The sequence below is a fragment of the Thamnophis elegans genome, chromosome 14 (assembly GCF_009769535.1).
Source record: "Thamnophis elegans isolate rThaEle1 chromosome 14, rThaEle1.pri, whole genome shotgun sequence".
Classification (NCBI taxonomy): Eukaryota; Metazoa; Chordata; class Lepidosauria; order Squamata; family Colubridae; genus Thamnophis; species Thamnophis elegans.
The window spans coordinates 23,105,738-23,127,106 of NC_045554.1; the positions used below are offsets into that span (position 1 = coordinate 23,105,738).

Genomic DNA, 21,369 nt, shown 5'->3' on the forward strand with positions numbered 1-21,369 from the left:
ATGCGCCTTGCCTCATGTAGCAACATGCGCTTGGGGCAGCTTTCTGCTGAAGCAGGATGTTTGGCTGGTATGGGGCATGGCCTCCCCCTGCTCTGGATCAGTGATCTACTCCAGGAATTACCTCCACAGAATGCTCAAAGTACTTCTATTAACTTTGTGATTGTGCTTACGCCCCATCCCCCATGCCCCTAGGAATTCGGGAGGTCTCTGCCTGGGTCGCTCTCCCATGCCTCGTCCTTGTTTTGCACAGAAGCCATTTTGGCCAAAGTAATGCTCTTCCTCGGGGTCCTTTGCTGGTCCCTGCTGCTGATGTGTCCGCCTGTCCCTTCCTCAGGTTCAGAGTACGACTGCTATTCGGTGAATGGGGACATCCAGAATGAATTAGACAAATCCTCAACCATCCCTCGCAATAGCAGTATTGCTCAAAATTATCGGCGGATGATCCAGACCAAGCGACCGGCTTCAACGGCTGGCCTGCCCATTGGCACTGCTTTGCCAACCGGGACCACGCCAGGCGTGGCTACTATCCGTCGCACACCTTCCACCAAGCCCACGGTTCGCCGAACCGTCTCCAGCGCCGGTCCAATTCCCATCAGGCCCCCCATCGTCCCTGTCAAGACCCCCACTGTGCCTGACTCGCCCAGTCACGCCAGCCCCCTCCGGATGGGCAGCGATGAATGTGTCTTCTACGCCGATGATGCCTGCTCGCCGCATGGCCTGGACTTCACGAAAGCCTCCCCCAAGAGGCTGAGCCTGCCCAATGCCAGCTGGGGCAGCAACGCCCTGGAGATCTCGGTGTACGCCAGGACCGGGAAGCCTTCCACCGAAGAGGAGCAGCAACTGGCCGCCAACCGGCACAGCCTGGTGGAAAAGATTGGCGAGCTGGTGGCCAGTGCTCATGCCCTGGGAGACGGCCAGTTCCCTTTCCCCACGGTGTTTTCAGACTCTGGATCTGAGGAGCAGACCCACAACGTCCCTCCAGCCGCTTCCAGTGAGCCCCCCACTGAAGACATGCTGATAGCCATCCGCCGTGGGGTGCGCCTTCGTCGAACCCTCACCAATGATAGGTCAGCGCCACGTTTCTTGTGATTGCTCTGCTCAGCTGTTGACCCGAACTCCTCCTGAGCACAAGGCGCCCGGCTTCAGCAAAGGAGTGGGAAAGGTAGCAGAGGCTGGGCAAACTGCCCAAAGGCTGCCACGCCTCCCACGGTCAGGCTCTGGGTTAAAAGACTACATGAAATGCCTTTCTGAAGCCCCCCACAAAATCCCCGCTTATCTAGAACCCCTTTGGAGCCCATTTCCTCCCTTGTTCTCCTCTCCCTTGCGCACTTTCTCTCTGCCCTCCTCTGCAGTGAGGTGGGAAAGCAGCGCCTGCCTCCCCTCCAGCTTGGAGCAGCAATGGAGGAACCTTCTCTATCTTCTCCTCCAAAGGCCTTGCAAGACGGAGTGTAGAAATGCAGCTCCTTCCCAAGGTGTGGGGGGACTGTGGGCTGTGCGAGGAGCAGGACCCCCTTCCTGGGCTTCCCTAAGAAGGCAACTTTTCTCGGGAGGGGCTCCCTTCTAGTTGAGGGGGTCTCTCCAGTGAGACTGTCTCAGGGAGACAGTCCCTAGAAGGGCTGCCTCCTTCCTTGCCCAACATGGAGCCCACACCTGGCTTGAGCTTCACAGAGCTTAGAGGCCTCCCTGGAGGCAGGACAGAGATGGCAAATGGGCTGCTTTGACACAATTTTGAGCATGGTCTGCATGGAGGCCCAGCTATGGCAGAATGCAAAAGTGCCTATGGAGAAAGAGGGCGGAGAGTGGAAAGGAGTCCAGGGACAGACGGGGTGGGGGGGGACGTGCTTCGTGGGAGCTGTGCCAGGCACTGCCTTAGGCAGGCTTGGCCTTTGCAGATTTTTCCCTGAAGGAGGGTGAGGGAGCAATGCCAGGATGGGGCATCTTGAACACAGCCCTTGCCCCGAGCCATCTCAAGGCCCCGGGTCCCCTGGGGTAGCTGCCCTTGGGCAGGTTCCTCTCTTCTCAGACCAATCCGGACTCTTGACCGATCGAACCAAAAGGGGGTCAGGAGAGGCTCCTTTGGCTGAGGCTTTGGGGGATTGATTTGAACAGAGCCAAAGTCCTCCGCTCTGCCACCACCACAATTGGTCTGGCAGATCACCGTGACGGAGGCCTTTGGTTTGACCTGCTAGTGCTGACTGGGCTCACAAGCTCCCTGAAGCCAGTCTTGGTTGGCTTGATTTCAGCTCCACCCGATGTGCAAGGCCATCCGTGGCCCTCAGAATCTTCTTGCACAAGGCTGAGCCACGTTCCCTTGAAGAGCCCAAGTGATGCTGAACGTGCACCAGACTTGGGGGGGGGGGGAGGGACAGCTGAAAAACAAAGTCCTGAAAAGGGACTTTTGGAAACGGCTCCGATCTCTTTCGGGAACCCATGACAATTCCACGGTGGGATGGTTTTGACGGCCAAGGACGGAAGCAGTGAGGTGAGCCATGGCCCAGGTTGCTCAGCTTCGTCCCTGTGGCCTGAGCCATTGACCTGCCTTGGAGTGAGCCCAGGGCTTTCATTGCCCCTCTACTGCGCCAGGGCTGTCCTGCCTCACTCTCTTCTCCACCTTGTTCATTCTCACCAAACTTCTGCACTTTCATCCACAGAACGTTTTGTCTCGAAGCTCGCCTCGTTGTAAAGTCCTGACCAGTTGTTTACAGATGTGGAATCTGCCTGTTTTTGTAGTTGGCAGGAAGATTTGTAATGGGGATGTTGGCAGAAATGATGCCAAACGTAGCCATAATGCGTTTATTCACAGCTGGCACCCGATGGAGCTTTCCATGGTCTGGACCCAGATCTAAAGAGATGTGAAAGCTCTTCTCCTAAATGGTGATTGGTGACCTTCACTTCTCTCTGAAACTAGAAATGAGTCTCTGTTGGCAAAAGGAAAGTGATGGTGGGAAAGAGAAGACGGTTTTGAAAGGTTGCAGAGTGGAAGGCATGAGAAAAGCTGCCTTTCCTTGGGCAGGGCTAGGAAGGGGAACTGGCAATCCTGCTGGTTCTCTTGTTTTTAGTTGCAGAACTTTTGATGCTGGGCTTGGCATGTCTGGTACAGGTGGCATCCAGAGGTCAACATGTGATGCACATGTGGCACAAGAAAGCAAAATTGAAAACGAATGTTTGCTGCTGTTGCACCATTAAGGATTCCAGTATGTTCAGTTGAGGGGAAAGTATATTTTAAAAACTTCGAGTTATTTCAAGAAGCACACATCAAATGTAAGCCTAGAACTGGGAAATGTAGGGTAGGGTTTGGGGCACTGGTTTGCCCAACCTGGTCTTGGGACTTCCAGTTTACACCTCTGGAGAACATTTAAGCCTGAGGTGGCCTGTTCTGAGGGGCAAAGAGCTCGGGCCACGAGAAGGTATGCCGTGGACTCAGAAGGGCTGGAGGCTTCCTTGGCAACGGAGAGGCCGCCTGTCTCCCCAAAGGCCATTGAGGGAGCAGCACGAGGACTCCAGCATCCTAAGAGGAAGAAGGTCTCACCTCCCATGTACATAGCCGTTTGCTCCCCATCTGGTTCTACCTGTCTCTCTGTGTGTTACATCATTGTAGGCCCCTCACTCTTTGGCTCTTGTGATAACTTTCCTTTGAACACGTCAGCCCTCCTGTGATTCCCACACCTCAAACGTGACACTGTGAGATTGTTGCTTTTTGCTTTTCCAATTTGTTTTGTACAGTAAGAAACAAGCCTTCTAAAATGTCTGTCAGCTGATGTTAATTGTGCTGGTGCTGTTAACTTTTTCTTCCTTTCCATCCCATAATTTATTTTCCTATTAGTCTGAGCTTCTCCACATGGGCCCTTTCTTCCCATTTAGTTGTGGGTTTTTTCATTCAAAATAGTCACCGCTACAGGTAACAAATGCACTGTGAAAATTTCAGTATTAATAAAAGTTGTACTGTAATTAATGTAAATTGTTCCTCCTCTTTATTCTGCCCTCCCTGGTTAAAACAAATGTAGAGTTTTGTCCAACTGTCCTGAACGTCATCTCTACATTTTGCAGATATTCTTGGATGGCTTTGAGGACTGCCTTCAACCCCAATCGATTGGGTGATCATGGCTCATCATATTTCACACCCGGCCTTGCGGTGAAGTTGCCAAAAGCATTTGTGTGACAACAGTCTAGTCTGGCTGGAGGGCATATAGTCCAGTTTGTTGACCAAGCCACCTCTGCAGCACAGATCATTTCCTGGCCTGTTATGCTGCTGCACTGGGCTGAAACTACCTTCCTTCCCTCCATCTGGAAAAGTTTCCTGCCTGAGCAGTGGGTTGGATGAGAAGACCTCCAGGGTCCCTTCCAACTGTTGTGTTAAATACATGTGATCCTGAAGAATCAGAAAAAACCCAAACTTTTCTAGATTTGAGAAACGAAACAATTGCCCCACTTTCCACAGCCCAAGAGTCAAGTCTACGGTTTGTAGGCGTATGAAAGTCGTAAACAGTTTAGGCCAAGGAATCCCTTTAGCTCCTCAGGCCCACTTTGGTCCCGAGACTACATAAATTTCATTCTCTCCCAGCTATTTCTGCAATTCCAACCACTGAATATGTGGATGGCCTGAAGAACTGCCTTCCTCTCCAACAAACTGCCTGGAGGGACGGGGGTAGCCAGAGGTGGGTTCAGACCGGTTTGGCCAAGTAGGTATAGTAACTTGGTCTGCCACGCCCCCAAACTCAGCCTACGGCGCCAAAATTTTGTTTTTTGCTTCATCTCCCTCCTGCCTTACAACTTGTACAAACACTCCTGCAATCTGTAAACAGAGTGGCTTGACAGCCAAAGGATTGAGGCTGTGCAGAACTTCCAATATGAAAGCAAAAGGGCCTCCGAGGGTTACTGCAGCAGGAAAAGACATGGCTGCTTTAAAGAGATCCCTGCCTTCCCTCATTTTCCAATCTGAAGCACTTCACAATTCTACTTTTTAAAGGAAAATTTCTATCCATATCACAGGAATAATTTGGCTAAGCCCACTGGCAAAAATGTAGCTCTAAAGGAATTCTGTGTCATCTTTGGTCAAATAAGCACGGAGCTGGACATCAAAAGGTTTCTTGGCTACGAAAAAAGGCTGAAACGCAACTCATGCCCACAAAGGATGGATGGATGGACTAGCTCTGCCAGAGAAGGATTTCCTTCAATCTATGTTACACTGTCTAGCAAGTTCAGTATTTTTTTTAATTCTTTTAAGATTGTAACCACCATCTCTCCAACGAGCAAAATACTAATTTGATGCAAAACTATTTACAACATAGTTAAAAACAATAGAAACAGTAGGATGACCAAGTAGACAAAACTTCTACAATGCTGGTTAGGAGGAAACCAGTTGTAGCTTCAAGCCCCCGTCCCTCCCCGTGGCTTTCTTTCTTACTCAGAATGGATGAGCACAATCAGGTCAGCTCACTGTGAAGCTACTGGCCGGGATTTGGGGTGGGGGTTGTGGCATGGCAGCTCCGCTGAAATGGGCTTATTGGGCATTATCCCTTGGGAGTGCTCGAGCTCTGTTTGCTGACCTACTGAGCTCCAGGATAGAAACGGGGGCAACCAAATTGGGGACAGGCAAGGAAGTTTCTTGCATCTTCAAAACAAGTCAATATCAAGTCCTCCACGAGCTCAGTTCAGAAAGCATAACGGGTACGGATGTCCTCTAGTTTCTTTGAGACTTCTGGCGGAGTCCGGTCCAGTTCTTCAGACACGTTCTTCTGCTTGTTGGGCTCCATGGAGTTGAACTGCTCGCAGAGGTCTCCATCAATAACATTCTAATAGGAAAAAGGAGGAGGAGGTTTCAGTCCCAGGGAAGAGCACATACAAAAACAGTTGCAGCAAAAAGTCAATTCACAGCATGGGCACAACAGATGCAAAGTTACCCGGCTGCCCAACTATTGGATTACCCAAGAGCCAATTTTTAAAGTGCACTTACAGAAAGAAACTCACTTAAAAAAATAAATCCAATCTATTTCTTTTTTTAAAAAACTGTCACTGGAGAGCAATTGTGCCTCGTGATCAGAGCTGAGCCAGCCCAAAAACACACTGTTGTCAGGAGGGACCCCTCAAGAGATCTGCAGGAACAGCTGACCAAGGAACTGCTCCCCCTTCTGGGAAGGCAGATAATGCACCCAAGTGTCAGCTCCGGTGAACCTAATGGCCCGGAGTTGTCATTCAGGCAGGGAGAGCGGTGGGAAGCCAACCCACCTCAAATCAACTGTGATTCGGCCAGAGGAGCAACGGGGAGTCACGGATGCCATCCTGCTCCCAACAGTTGAGATTCAGGCAGAGAGGAGGCGGCAGCCGTGAACGCGTTTCCCTTGCCGCTAAACAGCTGGGATTTGGTCAGGAGAGGGGCAAAGGCCACGACCGCCATTGACCTACCACCAGAGCACCCTCCCCAGCTTGAAAAAGCACCAGCAGCCTGGGCGTTCCCGGAGGCGTTCAAGGCTGATGAAAATCAATCATCCAGCCTACTAAGTGATTAGAAAGCCTCCAGCTAGGGAACAGACTCAGTATTTACTCCATGTTGTACTGCTTCCAGGGCACGTGGTGGTGGGCGTGGATGCGCGCAAGGGGTGGGACTAGCACAAACAGCACATGGTATAAAAGAGGTGGGGAGCAACGGATGTTAGCTCTGACAATTGATTAATTGCTTTAGTGCTTTGTTCGTGCAGTTTGTGCCGGAGGAGATAAACTACATTTCAAAGCACACCTGTCTTTGGCTGTGCTACGTTCCCTTCGGGACCTGACCGTTTGTCAGAGCTCTACGCCATGGCTGAAGGGAAAGTGTTGGGACTGGAGGATACAACTGTACTGGATGCTGTCCAGCAGCACTGTTGGATGTAAGGTTGGCATGGAAGCCAGCAGGAACCTGACACCAAGAGGGCCCAGCACTCTTCTTGTGCTTTCCTGCGGGGTTCAGGCTGAGAAGCTCCCGGAGAATAGAATAAAAACATGCTGTCTGCTCTCTGGAGCACATGAAGCGCCTAAAACAGGAGGATCTCTTGACCACACAAGCCTCCAGGGGCAGGGAGGAAAGTCATTTATTTGCTTCCTCTAAACATTTTTAAACTGCCAAGATCCAGGGTAGTTAAAACCAATGAATTCCATCTCTTCTCATAAAACTGTCTTAAAATATAAAATATATTAAAGATTGCCCGTTCTTCACTGCCAGATTACAAAGGATGGGAGGAGGCCAATATCTGAGAGGCTCTGCCTGCCTGTCCAGAGGAAGGGCAGAGAACAAGAAAGGAAGAGGCTGTTTCTGATGCCACTGAATGCTGCTCCGGAAGGGGGCCCTTCAAGCTGCCTTGGAGCAGCAGCTCTGGCCAAAGAGGCAGAGCAAGAACTGTCCGGTGGCAGAGGATGCAGCCGGCCATCTGGGCTTTGCACCCCCGGATGAAGCTGAAGAGACCAGACCTACCTTAACGGGGAAGTAATAGGAGCGGAAGCTGAGGTGGTCTCGACCACAGAGAGGTGGGTGCTCAGAGCGCAGGTGCATCTCCACATGCTGGAAGAAGTCGTGATCCTGAAAGAATTAGAGCCTGGTCAAGGAGAAGAATATCCTAGGACAAACAGCCCAGAGTGCAGCTGTTCAACTCTGCAAGAAGGAAGTAGCCATTCCCACTGACTGTCAGGGTTGATTCACAGATCTGGCTGGCTAGGGGGTGATCACACAGCTTTGAGAAGGATACACATGGAGTAGGAAAGGTAGTGGTACCTTTCCTACTTCATATGTATCCTTCTCAAAGCTGTGTGATCGCTGGACAACCATTACAGATAGGAGTGTGCCAATTTTTGGCCAAGCGTGTGTTGCTGGAACCTCCAAACAAGCTGAAGCTTCAAGTGTAGAATGGAGGGCAGGTCAATAGAACCAACTCTTCCAGCACAGCATTCATCTCTCACCTCGTGGGATGTAAACGGAACCAGGATGCCGATTCCTCCAGACAACGTTGTATAAACAAGCGACTCGGAACCTCCGGGGATGAGGGTGGTCTTCTGCAGAGACAGCACCGTTTCTCCTACGTGGTAGTTCATGATCACCTCTGCCTGGAAGTCAGATTGATGGGGATTCAGACTGTGCCGGGGGCCTCCTCCTCCTCCTCCCATGCCCTCCCTGCCCTTCAGGAAGACAAATCTTTCCAGGTAAGAAACAAGACTTTTTGACTCCACTCAAAAAGGGTGAAGCTGGATGAGGCTGAAGTTCCCAACACCTCCGTTTCCAATAAACCAAAAGTAGGAGAAACAGCTTTTTTTGTCATGCCAGTAAAATAACCAAAAAGAAAGATGTCGAGGCCAATGGTATCCTTGGTATCCTTCTGCGACGACTGCGGGAGGTGGGGGTGGGAGGCACTGTTTTGCAGTGGTTCTCTTCCTACCTCTCGGACAGGTCGCAGTCGGTGTTAGTTGGAGGGCAGAGATCGACCCCTAGGCCCCTAACATATGGGGTGCCACAGGGTTCGGTCTTATCCCCCCTACTATTCAACATCTACATGAAACCGCTGGGCAAGATCATTCGGAGACACGGGATAAGATACCATCAATACGCGGACGATACCCAGCTGTATCTGTCCGCCCCGTGCCAACTCAATGAAGCGGTGGACGTGATGAGCCGGGGCCTTGAAGCCGTTAGGGACTGGATGAGGGCTAACAAACTGGTACTCAACCCAGATAAGACCGAGTGGCTGTTGTGTTTCCCTCCCAATAATTTGGCAAGTGTTCCATCACTCAGGCTGGGGGGTCAAATACTATACCCCTCAGACAGGGTTCGCAACTTGGGAGTCCTCCTGGACCCACAGCTGACCTTTGATCACCACCTGTCGGCTGTGGCCAGGGGGGCATTTGCCCAGGTTCGCCTGGTGCACCAGTTGCGACCCTACCTGAACTGGGAGGCTCTCACAACAGTCACTCGTGCCCTTGTGACCTCAAGGCTGGAATACTGCAACGTGCTCTACATGGGGCTGCCCTTGAAGAGCATCTGGCAACTTCAGCTAGTCCAGAATGCGGCCGCGCGAGCGATTGTGGGTGCACCTCGGTTCACCCACATAACACCTATCCTCCGCGAGCTGCGCTGGCTACCTGTTGGTCTCCGGGTGCGCTTCAAGGTGCTACTTACCACCCATAAAGCCCTTCATGGTAGTGGATCTGGGTACTTGAGAGACCGCCCTCCTGCCATCACCTCCTCACGACCAATTAGATCACACAGATTAGGCCTCCTCCGAATCCCATCTGCCAGTCAGTGTCGACTGGCGACTACGCGGAGGAGAGCCTTCTCGGTAGTAAGCTCCGACCCTTGGAACGATCTCCCCGTGGAGATCCGTACCCTCACCACCCTCCAGACCTTCTGCACAGCCCTTAAGATCTGGCTATCCCCGTCAGGCCTGGGTTAGATTGTAATCCGTCCCCTCCCGAATGATGGATGTTGTGCCCTATTTTAATTATGTATTGTTTTATGTCTCACTGTTTGTATTCCCCTCCCCATGAATTGTAAGCCGCCCTGAGTCCCCCAGGGAAAAGGGCGGCCTATAAATAAACTTTCCAATTCCAATTCCAATTCCAAAAGATGCAGTGCTTCTTTGCTTTCAGCCTCCTCCCCGATGGGAACTCTGGTTAAAGGAACCTTGAACCGAAGAATTTAAGGATGGAGAGGCAACTGAAGGGAAGTGCCATCTTCTGGCATAAGTTAAGTCTCCAGAGCAGCTCCATTGGCCTCTGAGAATCTTGACAGAGCCTCCGTGTTATGCTACAGCCCCCTTGAGAAATCAGAGGGAAAACATAAAGCCACAGAATTCAATATTCAGAAAGAAATTGGGGGGGGGGGGTAGCAACACCTAGTCACTACAGACCCTTCAACTTGATGCCGATAGCCAGCAAAATTTGGAGCAGATTATTAAGCAGTAACTTTGTGATTGTTTAGAAAGAAAAAAGGCTCTGGCAGGAGCCTTGCTTGCATATCAAGCAATCTGTTTTTATACGACTGATCAGTTTAGTTGACACAGAAATACATAGCAGAAAAATGATACAGAATTGGCTGAACACATTTACCCAGCAAGTAAGTTGAAGAAAGATTTGAGTGGGGGCATCAATGCTGTGCCAGTGAACACATTTATGAATGACATGGACAAGAAATTACAAAACTAAGTTATCAAATCTGCAGACGGAATAAAGATGGGAAGGACAGAAACTTTTTAGAATTATCCTGATGTCAGAGGATGGTTAACAAGGTAGCCTGGCAAGAATACACAACAGGGCTTTATGCCAGCCTCTCCGGGTGGTGAGGAAACAGGAGGAAGCTGGGTGGGCAACCATTCTCCCTAAGAGCAGACAACAAAGTCGGTGGTGACCATCATTGTGCACACAATCAGATAGCTGCAGTGCCAACAGCACCGGGAGCCACCAACAGGTTCAGAACCAGGATTCACATCCTTTCACCTTTCTAAGGCCTGAAATACTGGAGTAAAGATTGGAGGAAGGAACAAGAAGAATCTTTTATATGCTGATGACACAACTTTCCTGCTAAGAAACAACCAACTCAAACAAGAAACATCTGATCAAAAGAATTAAAGAAAAAGCAAGAAATTTGACTGGATGTCAAAAAGACGCAGGTCATGACCACCGTGAGGAATGGATATGTCAAAATAACCATTGATGATAAAGTGAGAATTTATTTTCCTAGGATAGCAGATTGATCAAAGCGGTGAGTGAATTCCAGAAATAAAGTATTGGGTTGCACAGCAATGATGAGCATGAATCGAGCATGGAAAAGCAAGGACCTCAGTCTAGCGACTAAGATTTGTCGGCATTCTATTGCATTTCCTGTGGCTACTTGTGGCTCCAAAAGGTGGACCATGGAAAAATTAGAAGAAAGCTCAGCTCGTTCAAGCTGTTGTGTGGAGAAGGGACACAGCAAAAATGTGAAGAAGCAGGAACTGAAGGGTATAAAATCACTGGAAGGCAAAATCACACACACACACACAAAAGAATGTTTTGCCAAAAGAACTTTGCAGAGTCAGGAAAGAAGTCTTCAAATATCATGCAGAAGACCAGACAAAATTGTGCAGAGCTGCTCCTGAAGATTAGAGACAGTCATTCTTTGAGGGAGATGGGCAATTCAGAAAGAGAAAAATAAGTTTAAATGATGAGAAAGTAGATTTTGATGGATCAGAAAAAGTATTCTAACAGTCAGATCTGTTGAATGATGGAGGCAAAAATCGCTCGAGGGACCACGGATTTCCTTTCTTAGGTCTTAAACAGAAGCTGGGTGTCCTGTCTTGAGCTCCAGACCCCCTCAAGCACCTCATTCCATGCATTCTAGCAAAGTCTTCGCTGTTAGGCTCCCACCCTGGAGGTGGCTCATGGACTCAGAAAGAACTGTACCACTCTGGAGCTTGGTTCCTAATTTTAGGAACTAAAACTGGTCCTGGTCCCTGTTGATTCTAATGTTTTTACACTTGTTCTTTTATTAGGTGGTGAGCCGCCAGGTCATTTGACAGTGAAATGGATGTCATATAAATTAATAAATAAATAAAAATTAGTAAATAGATGAAAACATGCCTAAGAAAGATGAAGTTGATTTTGCTAGTGCATAAAAACCATGAAGTCAACTAGAATGGATTTCTCAATCATTAGTTTGGTCAGGTTTTTAATGTAGTAATTTCTTTTTTTGTCATCTTAATTGGAAGCAGATTACAAATAATCGGGGGGGGGGGGGGAGTGTTCTAATAGAGCCAGCCCCTAGAAAGGACCTACTTTTTGGGATGCGCCATTGAGGAGGCCCCTGTCCCACAGAGCCTTGTTGCCAGTTGGGTCCTCATCAACCTCATCGTTCGTGTTGGGTGGCAGCCTCACCTGCACAGGAAGGAAAGGAGTCACCACACGGCTTGCAAATGATTCTCAACAGAGCAGACCACCCATCCCCACCCAATGGAAGCTGGGAGCCTAAAATCAGGAGAGCAAATAGCAGCAGGGAGACCTAAGCCAAGCTGTTATCGCCAATATTTTAACCTGTAGGTCACAACTGGTAAAGTTGAGTCCCTGGGACTTTAGGGAAAGTCCTCTTGGTAATCAACATTGGCTTTTCTTCACCCTGTACGCAGGGTTACGTGAGCAGGATGAACTCAAGCGCTCTGGATTCCTTCCGAAAGCGAGGAGTAAACCTGACCTTGAGGTAGCAGAAGGTTCTCTACTACTTCACAGTCCCCTCTCAACTGCCTGCTTCATTTTCAGTATCAAGCATTCCCTTCCCTTCTTGCTGAGAAGGGAGGCCTTGTCTACCATACTTTCTGTTGCAATAACAAGAGATTTCCCCCAGCCAGAAATCCATAGAAAAATATTACTAATTTGAACTGCTATACGAGTTCAAAGCTGCCCCCTCCAAAGGGTGGGGCTGCCTGCTCCACCTTGCAGGCCACGTGCTCTGGTGCCACCTGGATTTTACTGCTAAGGTCCAAACTATCAGTGGACTCGTTTCCAAGTCAGCCCAGCTCACCACACAGATGTTGCCAAACTTGTCAGCTCCAGCCACTGTGTCATAGTCCAGGAGGCAGGCAGTGGTGACCCAGCGAGGGTGGGTGTCGTCTGCAAAGATGATCAGCTGGTTTTCATTTCTCTTGTATCGAACCCAGATGAAGCTTTCCTGGACATCAGACACAATCACTCTGTGTCCCACTGTCTGGATCCCACAAATGGAGTTGGCAATGTGCTGTATGGAAAAGCAGTTCAGAAAAGGATTTGTGAATCCAGAGACGGAATCTGGGCACAAGAAGGCCACAACTGAAACCCACGGGCCACTCCGGCCTGAGTTCACAGCTAGTAGTCACAACGGAAGGGCAATGATGGGGAAGCCGGCTGGATTTCCATGAGATCCAGACAAGCATCCTGAACCCCCGCAATTCCGGCAGGAATCCAAGGGCTGCAAAACAGGACTTTGGTGCTTTGGACAACTAGGGAGAAACAGAAGCCTTGCCGGTGTCACTGTTTCCGGAAGGAGAAGAGGCAACCAAGAAAGAGCCAGCCTTGCATGCCTCACCCCACCCCACCCTCCAGGGGCAGGAAGGATGCAAATAAGGCTACAGGATAAGGAACCGTCCATCTCAGCTCCTCCAAGCAGGAACAAGGCCTGCCTACTCTGCAGCTCTAGCCAAAGGCTGGAAAGTCTACGCACACACAAAGCAGAAGCCTTGCTCTCCCTGCATCCAGAGAGTGGCCAAATGGGTGGGGGATGTTTCCAGAAATTGCCCACAAAGACTGACAGGAAACCAATCCAATTTGATACAGATATCAAATCTTCTGCTCCTCCTCCCCACCCCCCAGCTCCAGGCCACTATAAGTGGCACATTTACATGGTATCCGAGACAGGGATTCCTTTCCAGCATTCTAAACGTGTGAACTACGCGTTGCAAGTTCTGAACTCTTAAGAAAGAGAAGTGAGCAGACTTTCCACTGTTGACAGCCAAGAGGGGCCTTCATGGGGAGAGAAGAAGAAGAAGATAAAACCACCCTCCGCAACTCCCCAGGACTCACATAGAGGGAACCCAAACCTCCCGCAGGAGGCCAGCCTGGAACCACAGGCCCCTTGCTACCAGTGGACTCTGGGGCTGGAAAAGTGCCAGCTCTTCTGGCAGGGAAACTGCTGTACCTTATTCTCACACTTCCGCAGCAGCTTCTTCTTGCCCAAATCGTAGACTCGCAGCAGCTTCCCCACACCGATCAGCACTCTCCCTTGGAAGGGGGCAATAGCCGCAGGCACCTCCTCCACCGGCGTCTGGATGCAAAGGAAGAGCAGGCCCTGAGACGCTGAAGCCCAAGCTAGGCCTTTAAGCGAGTCTTAAAGGTTGCCAAGGTTGGGGAACCCTGCTCCAGTTTGAGCTCTGCCCCACCTTTTGCTCTCTGTGAGAAGGAACACCCCCCACCCAGGTGTTACAAGAAGCTCACCTTGTGCAGGAACTCCAGCTTCTCACCATTATTCACCAGCTTGTAAGTGTAGACAAACCCTCCGGCAACCGAACGCGGGTTGAGAATGAGGTCTTTGGCCACGCCCACCAAGACATGCCAGTCATCGCCCGTGTTGGCAAAGCGGCACACAGCCACACTGCGGGCAAGCACAGAAATACCTGGGTCAGAGTCCTGGCTTTGGGAAGGGAGGAGGCGGCCCAGGAAGGGGGGGGGGGCATCTCAATTCCCACTTCCATGAAAGTCAAAGGAAAACACCTGGTGTCTTCCGGCTTCATCAGAGCTCAGGCTATCAAGGGGCAAGCACAGGCTTTGTGACGGGGGTGGGGTGGGTTTCAGCCACCTGGCACAAGGTGATCAAGGGGAGCTGTGGTTACCTGAAGGCGGCCTCATTCTGCTCCAGCTGCACAAGGTCCAAAGTGTTTCCCTGGATGGGGTTCATCACCCGGACTACCGAGGCCCACTGCCCGTTTCCTGCTTTGGGAGCCCCAAAAATGGACTCCGGAAGGTTCTCATTCAGGAAAGCAGCTGCCATCTCTGCAGCAAGTTCCCTCTCATCTTCCCCTGCAGCTTCCACCATTTCCTGTGGTGCAGAGAGGAGAGTGGAGGGAATGCCCAGCCAGGGCTTCCATATCCCAACCCAAAGCCCTCGGGCGCCTCGGCCTGGCTCTGGTCCAGGAAAAAGGCTGCCACAGTCTCAGGCCGCAGAGGAGGCCGTGCGGAACAGAGGAGCAGCAGGCTGTCTTGACTGAGCTGGCAGTCACTCATTTCTGACCGGCTGCACCTTTTTTGGCACAGGAGTCAGAAACCCTCCCAAAGGGAAAAGCCCAGGAGGAGCCCCAACGTGGTTGATTGGCGGATCTGAACAGCCTTCTTAGAAGGTGCTCAGCAGCCCCAAAATCAATCAGGATTCCTGACCTCCGGAGGGAGGGAGGATGATTAGCTCCTTTGCTGGCCAGCCAGGAGTCTCCCTCCCGTGTCCACTCCCTTCAGCTTCAGCACACTCAAGACTCCCAGGAAAGGAGTGGGAGGCAGCCACAAAGGGACTGAAAGTGCCTCTGGGAGAGGGAGAGAGGCGGCAGCCGCCGGATGGATCCCTTCTCGGTTCTCCCATCAAACAGAGGAACCCAAGGCTGCTTCAGCCCATTTCTGGAGAAGGAACCACCCCCCTCCCCCGAGCAACTTCCTGGACAATTGTCCCTCCCCGATGCTGAGCACCGTGACCAGACCCCTCCTCTTCTTCTATAGGGCAGAGAGCCGAGCAAAAGCCAGACAGAAAAGGGAGGGACAGAGAGGTCAAATACCTCGGCCATCTGTTGCTTCCGCTGGGCTTTGGTTGCCTCGGTGTAAGCATTATGGTCGGTCTCGATGATGATCAGATTGCTGCTCTCGGGGTGGATCACAAACTTGCGGGGCGTATATTGTAATGGGAAGGCAACTTGGTTGAAGACTGCGCCAAGCTTCTCCAGCGCCAAAATCCTGTGGGAGCCAAAATGTCACTGCTGCCTGTGTGAGCTGCCCAGGGGAAGAGGCCCCAAATCCTGCTGCCTCACCAGGGCTGCAAAAGGCGGCTGGGGAAGACGTTTGCCTTGGCTCACTTCTTGGGTGCATAGACAACCCCCCCCCCTTTATGGTTTTCAAAATCAGGAGGGGAAGAACCGCTTCTCATCCTGAAAAGTAGATCCAGCTGGTGCTGCTGCTGGATCCTGAGCTGCTTTGCACTCATGTGCAGCTCTTCTCCCGTTGTTAAACGCAGGAGAGGCTGAGAGGTGAGACAAGCTGCCTCAGGTGAAAGACTCCCTAATCTGAAGAATCGTTTCCAGCCCCTGCCTCCCCAGCCCCAACGCGCTCTTTCCCCGGGAAAGGATCTGAACAGCTGGGGGGCACCTGGCCAGCCTAAAGATCCCTATTTCCCCTGCTCTGCCCTGTCTGCACAAACCTCAGGGTGTTGGTAGAAATGGCGACAATCCCCTCCGGGCACTGCTCTGAGGCGAAGCCAGAGGCAAACTCCAGGGTCTCGTAGGAGAGGGGGGTGAGGTGGAAGCGGGACTGGTAGGAGTAGCTCAGCCAAGAGCGGCTGGACATCGCCAGCACCTGGAGCGGGTGAGAGCAGAAAGCAAGCATGGCCGACTTCTCCCTGGGCCTCCTTCCGCGTGAGATCCAAGATCCTGCTGACTGACTTGCGGCCACCCGGGCCAAGCATCAAAAACGCTTCTATAAATGAGCCTCTTGCATCAAGAACTGATGGCAGGTCAGGATTGGCCAGCAGCTTCGCTCACAAACAACTCGGCAGTTTCGACAGTCTCCAAGTGGAGCCAGGTTGGGGAAGACTCCCAGAGATCTTCCAGTCTCCTGGACAGCTGCGTAGCACATTAAAGGCCAGCAGCACAGGAGGGGAAAAGTTTGGCACTGACCTATGCCCTGACTGACCAGCTCTGCCCTACCTGAAGGATGCTGGCCAACTCTAAGTGACCAGGCTGAGCCCGAGGGAGGGGTCAGGTGCGTCATCGCTCCCACTGCATTTCCTCTCCCACCCATTTGCCTTGACTGCCAGTAGTTCAGATTCTTCTTTAGGGGCAGCATGGAATAAACTTGTACTCATTTTGGAGCTAAGCCTGGCTCAGGATTTCTGGGGCCTGACAAAAACTGCCAATGAATCTTCACATTTTCTGACCTGCATTTGCAGGTTTCTGAAGTTACTACCAAGTGACAAGTAGTCCTCAATTAGCGACCACTCATTTACCAAGCTCAAAGTTATAATGGAGCTGAAAGAGGAGTTTGGGTGGTCCTTTCAAGGACGGCCATTTGTGACCTTCCTGCCGGCTTCTGGCAAGCAAAGTCAATGGGAAACTGGCCAGAAGTCATGGTCTTGTGACGTGATGTCACTTAGCAATCACACACAATTCACTTAATAACCACAAAGGTGTGGTCACAATTTTTTGCTTTATGTGTTTCCGGTCCCAATTTCAGTCACAGCCTGGGATTTCCTGTCCAAAATGTCTAAAAATCCCCAGCACTTGATCATAATTGCAGCATCTTCAAGTACAATCAACATGAACATCAAATCTCATCTCTACCGCACAGAGAGACTCAGATATGCTTATTTCTCTACATAAACTCATCTTCCCCTCTCCTCCTCTCCAACAATATTCCTGCCAGCTGTATACACAATTACAAACACAGCTGCTATTTTTATTCTGTATTTGAGAAAAAAATAAAGCTTCACAAACGATGTCTCGCTATTCCTCTTTAAAAATCCCCACTAATATTCCCGTGTTCTTTTTCTCTTCCCCATCCCCCCCCCCGGGGGGGGGGGGAGAGGCTTTGAGGCCGACCCCATGCACTCCATGGCATCACACTCACCGCTTCCTGGCCTTGCATCCGGACTCTGAACAGCTTCACAGGGCGGGACCCAAGGTACCTGGTTCTTGTATCAGACAGATCACCGGTGACAGGATCAAGGACAGTCCGGAGGAGCACACCATTCTAGAGAAGTCAAAGGAGAGAAGAGCCCATTAACTCCAGGTGGACCAATGGACTGATCCTTTCAAGCTCCTCTCTGACTGGAGCACAGGGCCGCTCCTAAAGTATACAAGCCCTTCTAACGTCTCCAAGTTAAGAAATGAGGCATTCTGAAATGCAGCCAACAACAGCAGAACCTTTTCATTGAAGCAGCGGAACTCCTTCCCACCACAGAAAGTCCTGTCTCATAGAAGGGGTGGGGCGGGGGGGGCAGAGAGCAGCTGCCTTCATGGCCAGCCATTTCATTTGGGGAGTTCAAGGGGGCCTCTTCCTCTTTCACAATAGCAACAGCACTTAAGACGTACTGCTTCACAGTACTGCTTCTGCAGCCCTCTCTAAGCGCTTTACAGAGTCAGCCTCTTGCCCCCAACTATCTCACCTGGGGAAGGCCTCTATGGCAGGGGTCAAGCTGGCGGCACGCGGGCCGGCTGAGTCACATGCAGGCCATGCCTATCCCATCTCCATGAATGGGAAGCACGTCGCAAAATGTCACGTGACGGCAATGTGATGATGCCGAGTTTGAGCCCTGTGCTTTATGGCATTCAAGACACGAAGATCACTTTTCTTGGCATTTTTCTATTTTGTTTGATTGTAAAAGCATAAAATAGAATCTGACAATATGAAGGGATGGGGAGGAGAAACAGAGTACTGACAAGAGTTTTCTCTCCTGGACTGGCTGCCAGCGGATGTGGCTATTCTTTAGAGCGAGCAGCGGAAAGGCTGTCCTGCCTGAGGGCCACGACTGGAGCACAGAAGCCCAACCCAAGGGCACAACAGGGAAGAGCTGCTTTCAGGCTGGAAAGAGTCCCTGGGGCTTCCTCACCTGTAAGCCAATGTTCAGGTACAAAAACCCAATGGAGCTCCGTTCTCCCAGCTCATCTTGCTTCTCCGCGCAACCCATTTCCACGATGCACAAGGATTCCGGCTGTGCAGGGAGAGCCTGCATGCTCAGAGGCTGCAGACAGTCCTGGGGAGAACGAAGGAGCCACCGTTACACCAGGAGAAACCTACTGCTCATTCCAGGTGACCCCTGCTGCATTAACAGGCATCCAGAGCCATCTCGAGCGCAAGAGGAGAGGTAGCTATTTTCCACTCAAGCAATGCTTTTCATTTTTTTCATGGATTTCTACTAATGGTTGGTTTTTTTTTTACACTAATGTTTCAGAATCCTTATTTGTGGCTAGAAACGTGTTTTTCTTCCAGAATGCCCAGAAGCAGAAGCTGGAAACAAAGAGGGCATGCCAGGCGTTTAGTAAAATAGGACTAAACTGAAAGAAATTTAGGAGCTCAACAGCTCTTGCAGCGTTTCCAAGATGCTCCTTGTTTTTAAGCACTCGCCTTCAGCATATTCTCATCCACAGAAAATGAAACTTGCAAAAGCAGAGCAAAATGTAGCACTGGTCTTAGAACAATAAACCCGCAGTGTAGGTGAATACTTTACGCCAGCCACTTACTGAGGGATCAAGGGAAATGATTCGTACAGTGTTGTCTACCAGCCCAACCGCAAGGAAACGGGAGCGCTGCTCTCCAGGTGGAACGTTTGCCAAACTCATGCACACAACATCGGCCGACATCTCCTTCCTTTCCGTGTATTCATTCAGCTGCCCAGACTAGGAAGCCAAGAGACAAGAGGAAGAGGCAGGTCGGCCAATGAAATGGAAAGGGTAACCTGACAAGGACTCTCACTGACGTTTTGACAGGCTGCTTGGCATTACATCCATTTTTGACAAAATTGGCCCATAGTAAACAATGAGTTCGTTTAATAACCATCACAAAAAATGGTTGTAAAATCAGATCAGTCATGCGAGTGACCTGCTTTATGACTGCAGCAACGGACGACCATAGTAGCAGCCTCCATTACAGTTGTAAGCCAAGGATGACCCATATTTTCAAACCGGGCAATTGCAAGAAAGGCCACCACTGAGCTGGCAAGAGCTTCTGTGAAGGCTGCCAGCCGATGGCCATCTTGGGAGGGACTAACAACCCAACAGTCTGGGAGGCTCAGGCCCTGCTCAGAGCCCCAAACCAACACCCAGCCCCACCAACCTGCTGGCTGGGTCTGATCCAACCCAGGCCAAATCTACTTCCTATGCTCACGTACTGGATCCATCTCGAAGTAAACCAGCTCTCCTCCAGTCAGTGCGATCACCACTTGTCTCTGATTCACAGCACATTTGACAATGGTTTTTTTTCCAGGTGTTTTCCATTCATTAACTCGTTTATCTGCTCTTATGTGCCTGATGCCATCAGGATAAACCTGCAGGGATGCAACAAAGAGGTGCTGAAAAGGCTGCATCAGTCATCGCTTGCCCAACTATCAAGGCAAAGCCCCTTATGGTGAGCAAGGAACGTGACAATTCTCTTAGTTACTTCAATCGGCCATTCACAGTAATCTAGGAAGGAGGACCAGCTCAGTAACCAGCAATTTGAGAAGTTGTTTTAAAAAATAAGCCCATGAACACAAACCTGAATATTTACTCTCTTTTTAAAAAAAAAAACAAGGATATAACAAAAAGACATTTTCAGAAGCATCTGTGAGCAAGGAAAACTTCCCAATAAGGGGTAATATTTTTCAGGACAGTGTCAATTTGGTCACTCCAGGGACAGTTGGCTCCTTTTTTAGAAGTGGATTTTTTGGAAGAGGGATGGTAGTTTTGCACATCCTAAGAAATCTGTATTATTCAAATAAAACAGCTGACTCTGTGCTCTTGCAGCCACCTGAAATTCATTTACACTGATCATACCAGCACTGTGCTACTTTCTTCCCTGGTTGCAAGGCAGCAGCTGTTAATCCAACCCTAAAACTCACCCACTTCAAAGTAATATTCCCATCAAGACAGCCAGGATGTCACATGGCTGTTTTTACTTTAGTAAGGAACAGCCTATCCATCAGTCCTGCTAAGTAACCCAGGCAGAGATATTACAAAATGAGGTAAATTAACACAATCTGGCAAGACTAAAAGCACCAATTTCCCATCCTCAAGTGGAATTGTTTGCTCTGTTCAGGGGGATCCTCCCTCTGGCTGTTAGGCCACTGGGGCTCCTGCCCCTCGTCTGAGTGTTTCCTAGGCAGCATCTCTTCTGCCTTTCCTCAAGGCCACCCGTGGATTCCATCACACCAGCAATGATGGATAGAAGAAAAGAAAGCACATGACTACCTCAAAATCAAGCCCTCCCTCATGGTGAGTCCTTTCATAATGGATAAAATAAAAGAGCAAGGCAGCTGTTACCTGCACCAAGGCATCATCTCCCAGCAATGAGCAGGACAAGGTGGGTGTGGTACCAAGGAACCCTGAGTCAGTCACTTCCTCCACTGTTTCTCCGATAGACAGGACTAGGGTGGCATTGACGAAAGACACAATGATGTAAGCATCAAATTCATCTGGTGAGAGAAGAGGAAGGAAAGATTAGAGCCGGGTCTGTGATGCAAAGATGGCCCTTAGAAGCTCCTACAGCATCTCTGATGGCACCAAGGGGATGCCACTGGCCCCCGGGAAGCCAGGGCTAATCTTTGGGAAACCAAATTTGATATCAGGTAAAAAATATCAGAAGTCTCAGGCATTTCTGATGTGAACCTAAAGAATGAGAGCAGTTTCCTCTGAAGCCAGGAGATGCAAAAGTCCAGAGCTGAATTCTGAGGAGTCACATGATGTGGTGTGATTCATCTGCAAAACCATTCGGCTTATGAAGGATCAGAGTTGGAAAGAGACATCGAGGGATCCGAACATCAGCCTCCGGGCTGCAGAGGGCACTCTAGCTTCTGCTTGAGTACCGTCACCAATGAAGGGCAGCCCTCCATCTCTTGGGTCCTTGGTTCTACTCTCTATCTTCCCTGTTAAGAAGCTGCTTCTCAATAATCCACAGACAGAGCAGGAT

At 50.3% G+C, this 21,369-nt stretch overlaps 2 protein-coding genes across 2 annotated transcripts in view; one reads left to right on the forward strand and one right to left on the reverse strand.

The window, feature by feature from the left end:
* Nucleotides 1–5,285, forward strand: part of MTSS2 (MTSS I-BAR domain containing 2) — a 62,519-nt gene extending 57,234 nt beyond the window's left edge. The window contains 1 exon segment of the mRNA XM_032230766.1: nt 335–5,285. Within this exon segment, the coding sequence (XP_032086657.1) occupies nt 335–1,089 (755 nt within the window). The 3' untranslated portion in view covers nt 1,090–5,285.
* SF3B3 (splicing factor 3b subunit 3) overlaps nt 5,193–21,369 on the reverse strand; it is a 40,484-nt gene continuing 24,307 nt past the window's right edge. Inside the window, exons 12-26 of the mRNA XM_032230762.1 lie at nt 20,724–20,875; nt 19,595–19,750; nt 18,948–19,103; nt 18,317–18,460; nt 17,335–17,457; nt 15,911–16,065; nt 15,276–15,450; nt 14,349–14,554; nt 13,954–14,110; nt 13,658–13,783; nt 12,509–12,721; nt 11,770–11,868; nt 7,927–8,070; nt 7,445–7,549; nt 5,193–5,792 (exon numbers count right to left, since the gene is read on the reverse strand). Of these exons, the coding sequence (XP_032086653.1) occupies nt 5,652–5,792; nt 7,445–7,549; nt 7,927–8,070; nt 11,770–11,868; nt 12,509–12,721; nt 13,658–13,783; nt 13,954–14,110; nt 14,349–14,554; nt 15,276–15,450; nt 15,911–16,065; nt 17,335–17,457; nt 18,317–18,460; nt 18,948–19,103; nt 19,595–19,750; nt 20,724–20,875 (2,252 nt within the window). The 3' untranslated portion in view covers nt 5,193–5,651. The remainder of the gene's footprint in view (nt 5,793–7,444; nt 7,550–7,926; nt 8,071–11,769; nt 11,869–12,508; nt 12,722–13,657; nt 13,784–13,953; nt 14,111–14,348; nt 14,555–15,275; nt 15,451–15,910; nt 16,066–17,334; nt 17,458–18,316; nt 18,461–18,947; nt 19,104–19,594; nt 19,751–20,723; nt 20,876–21,369) is intronic.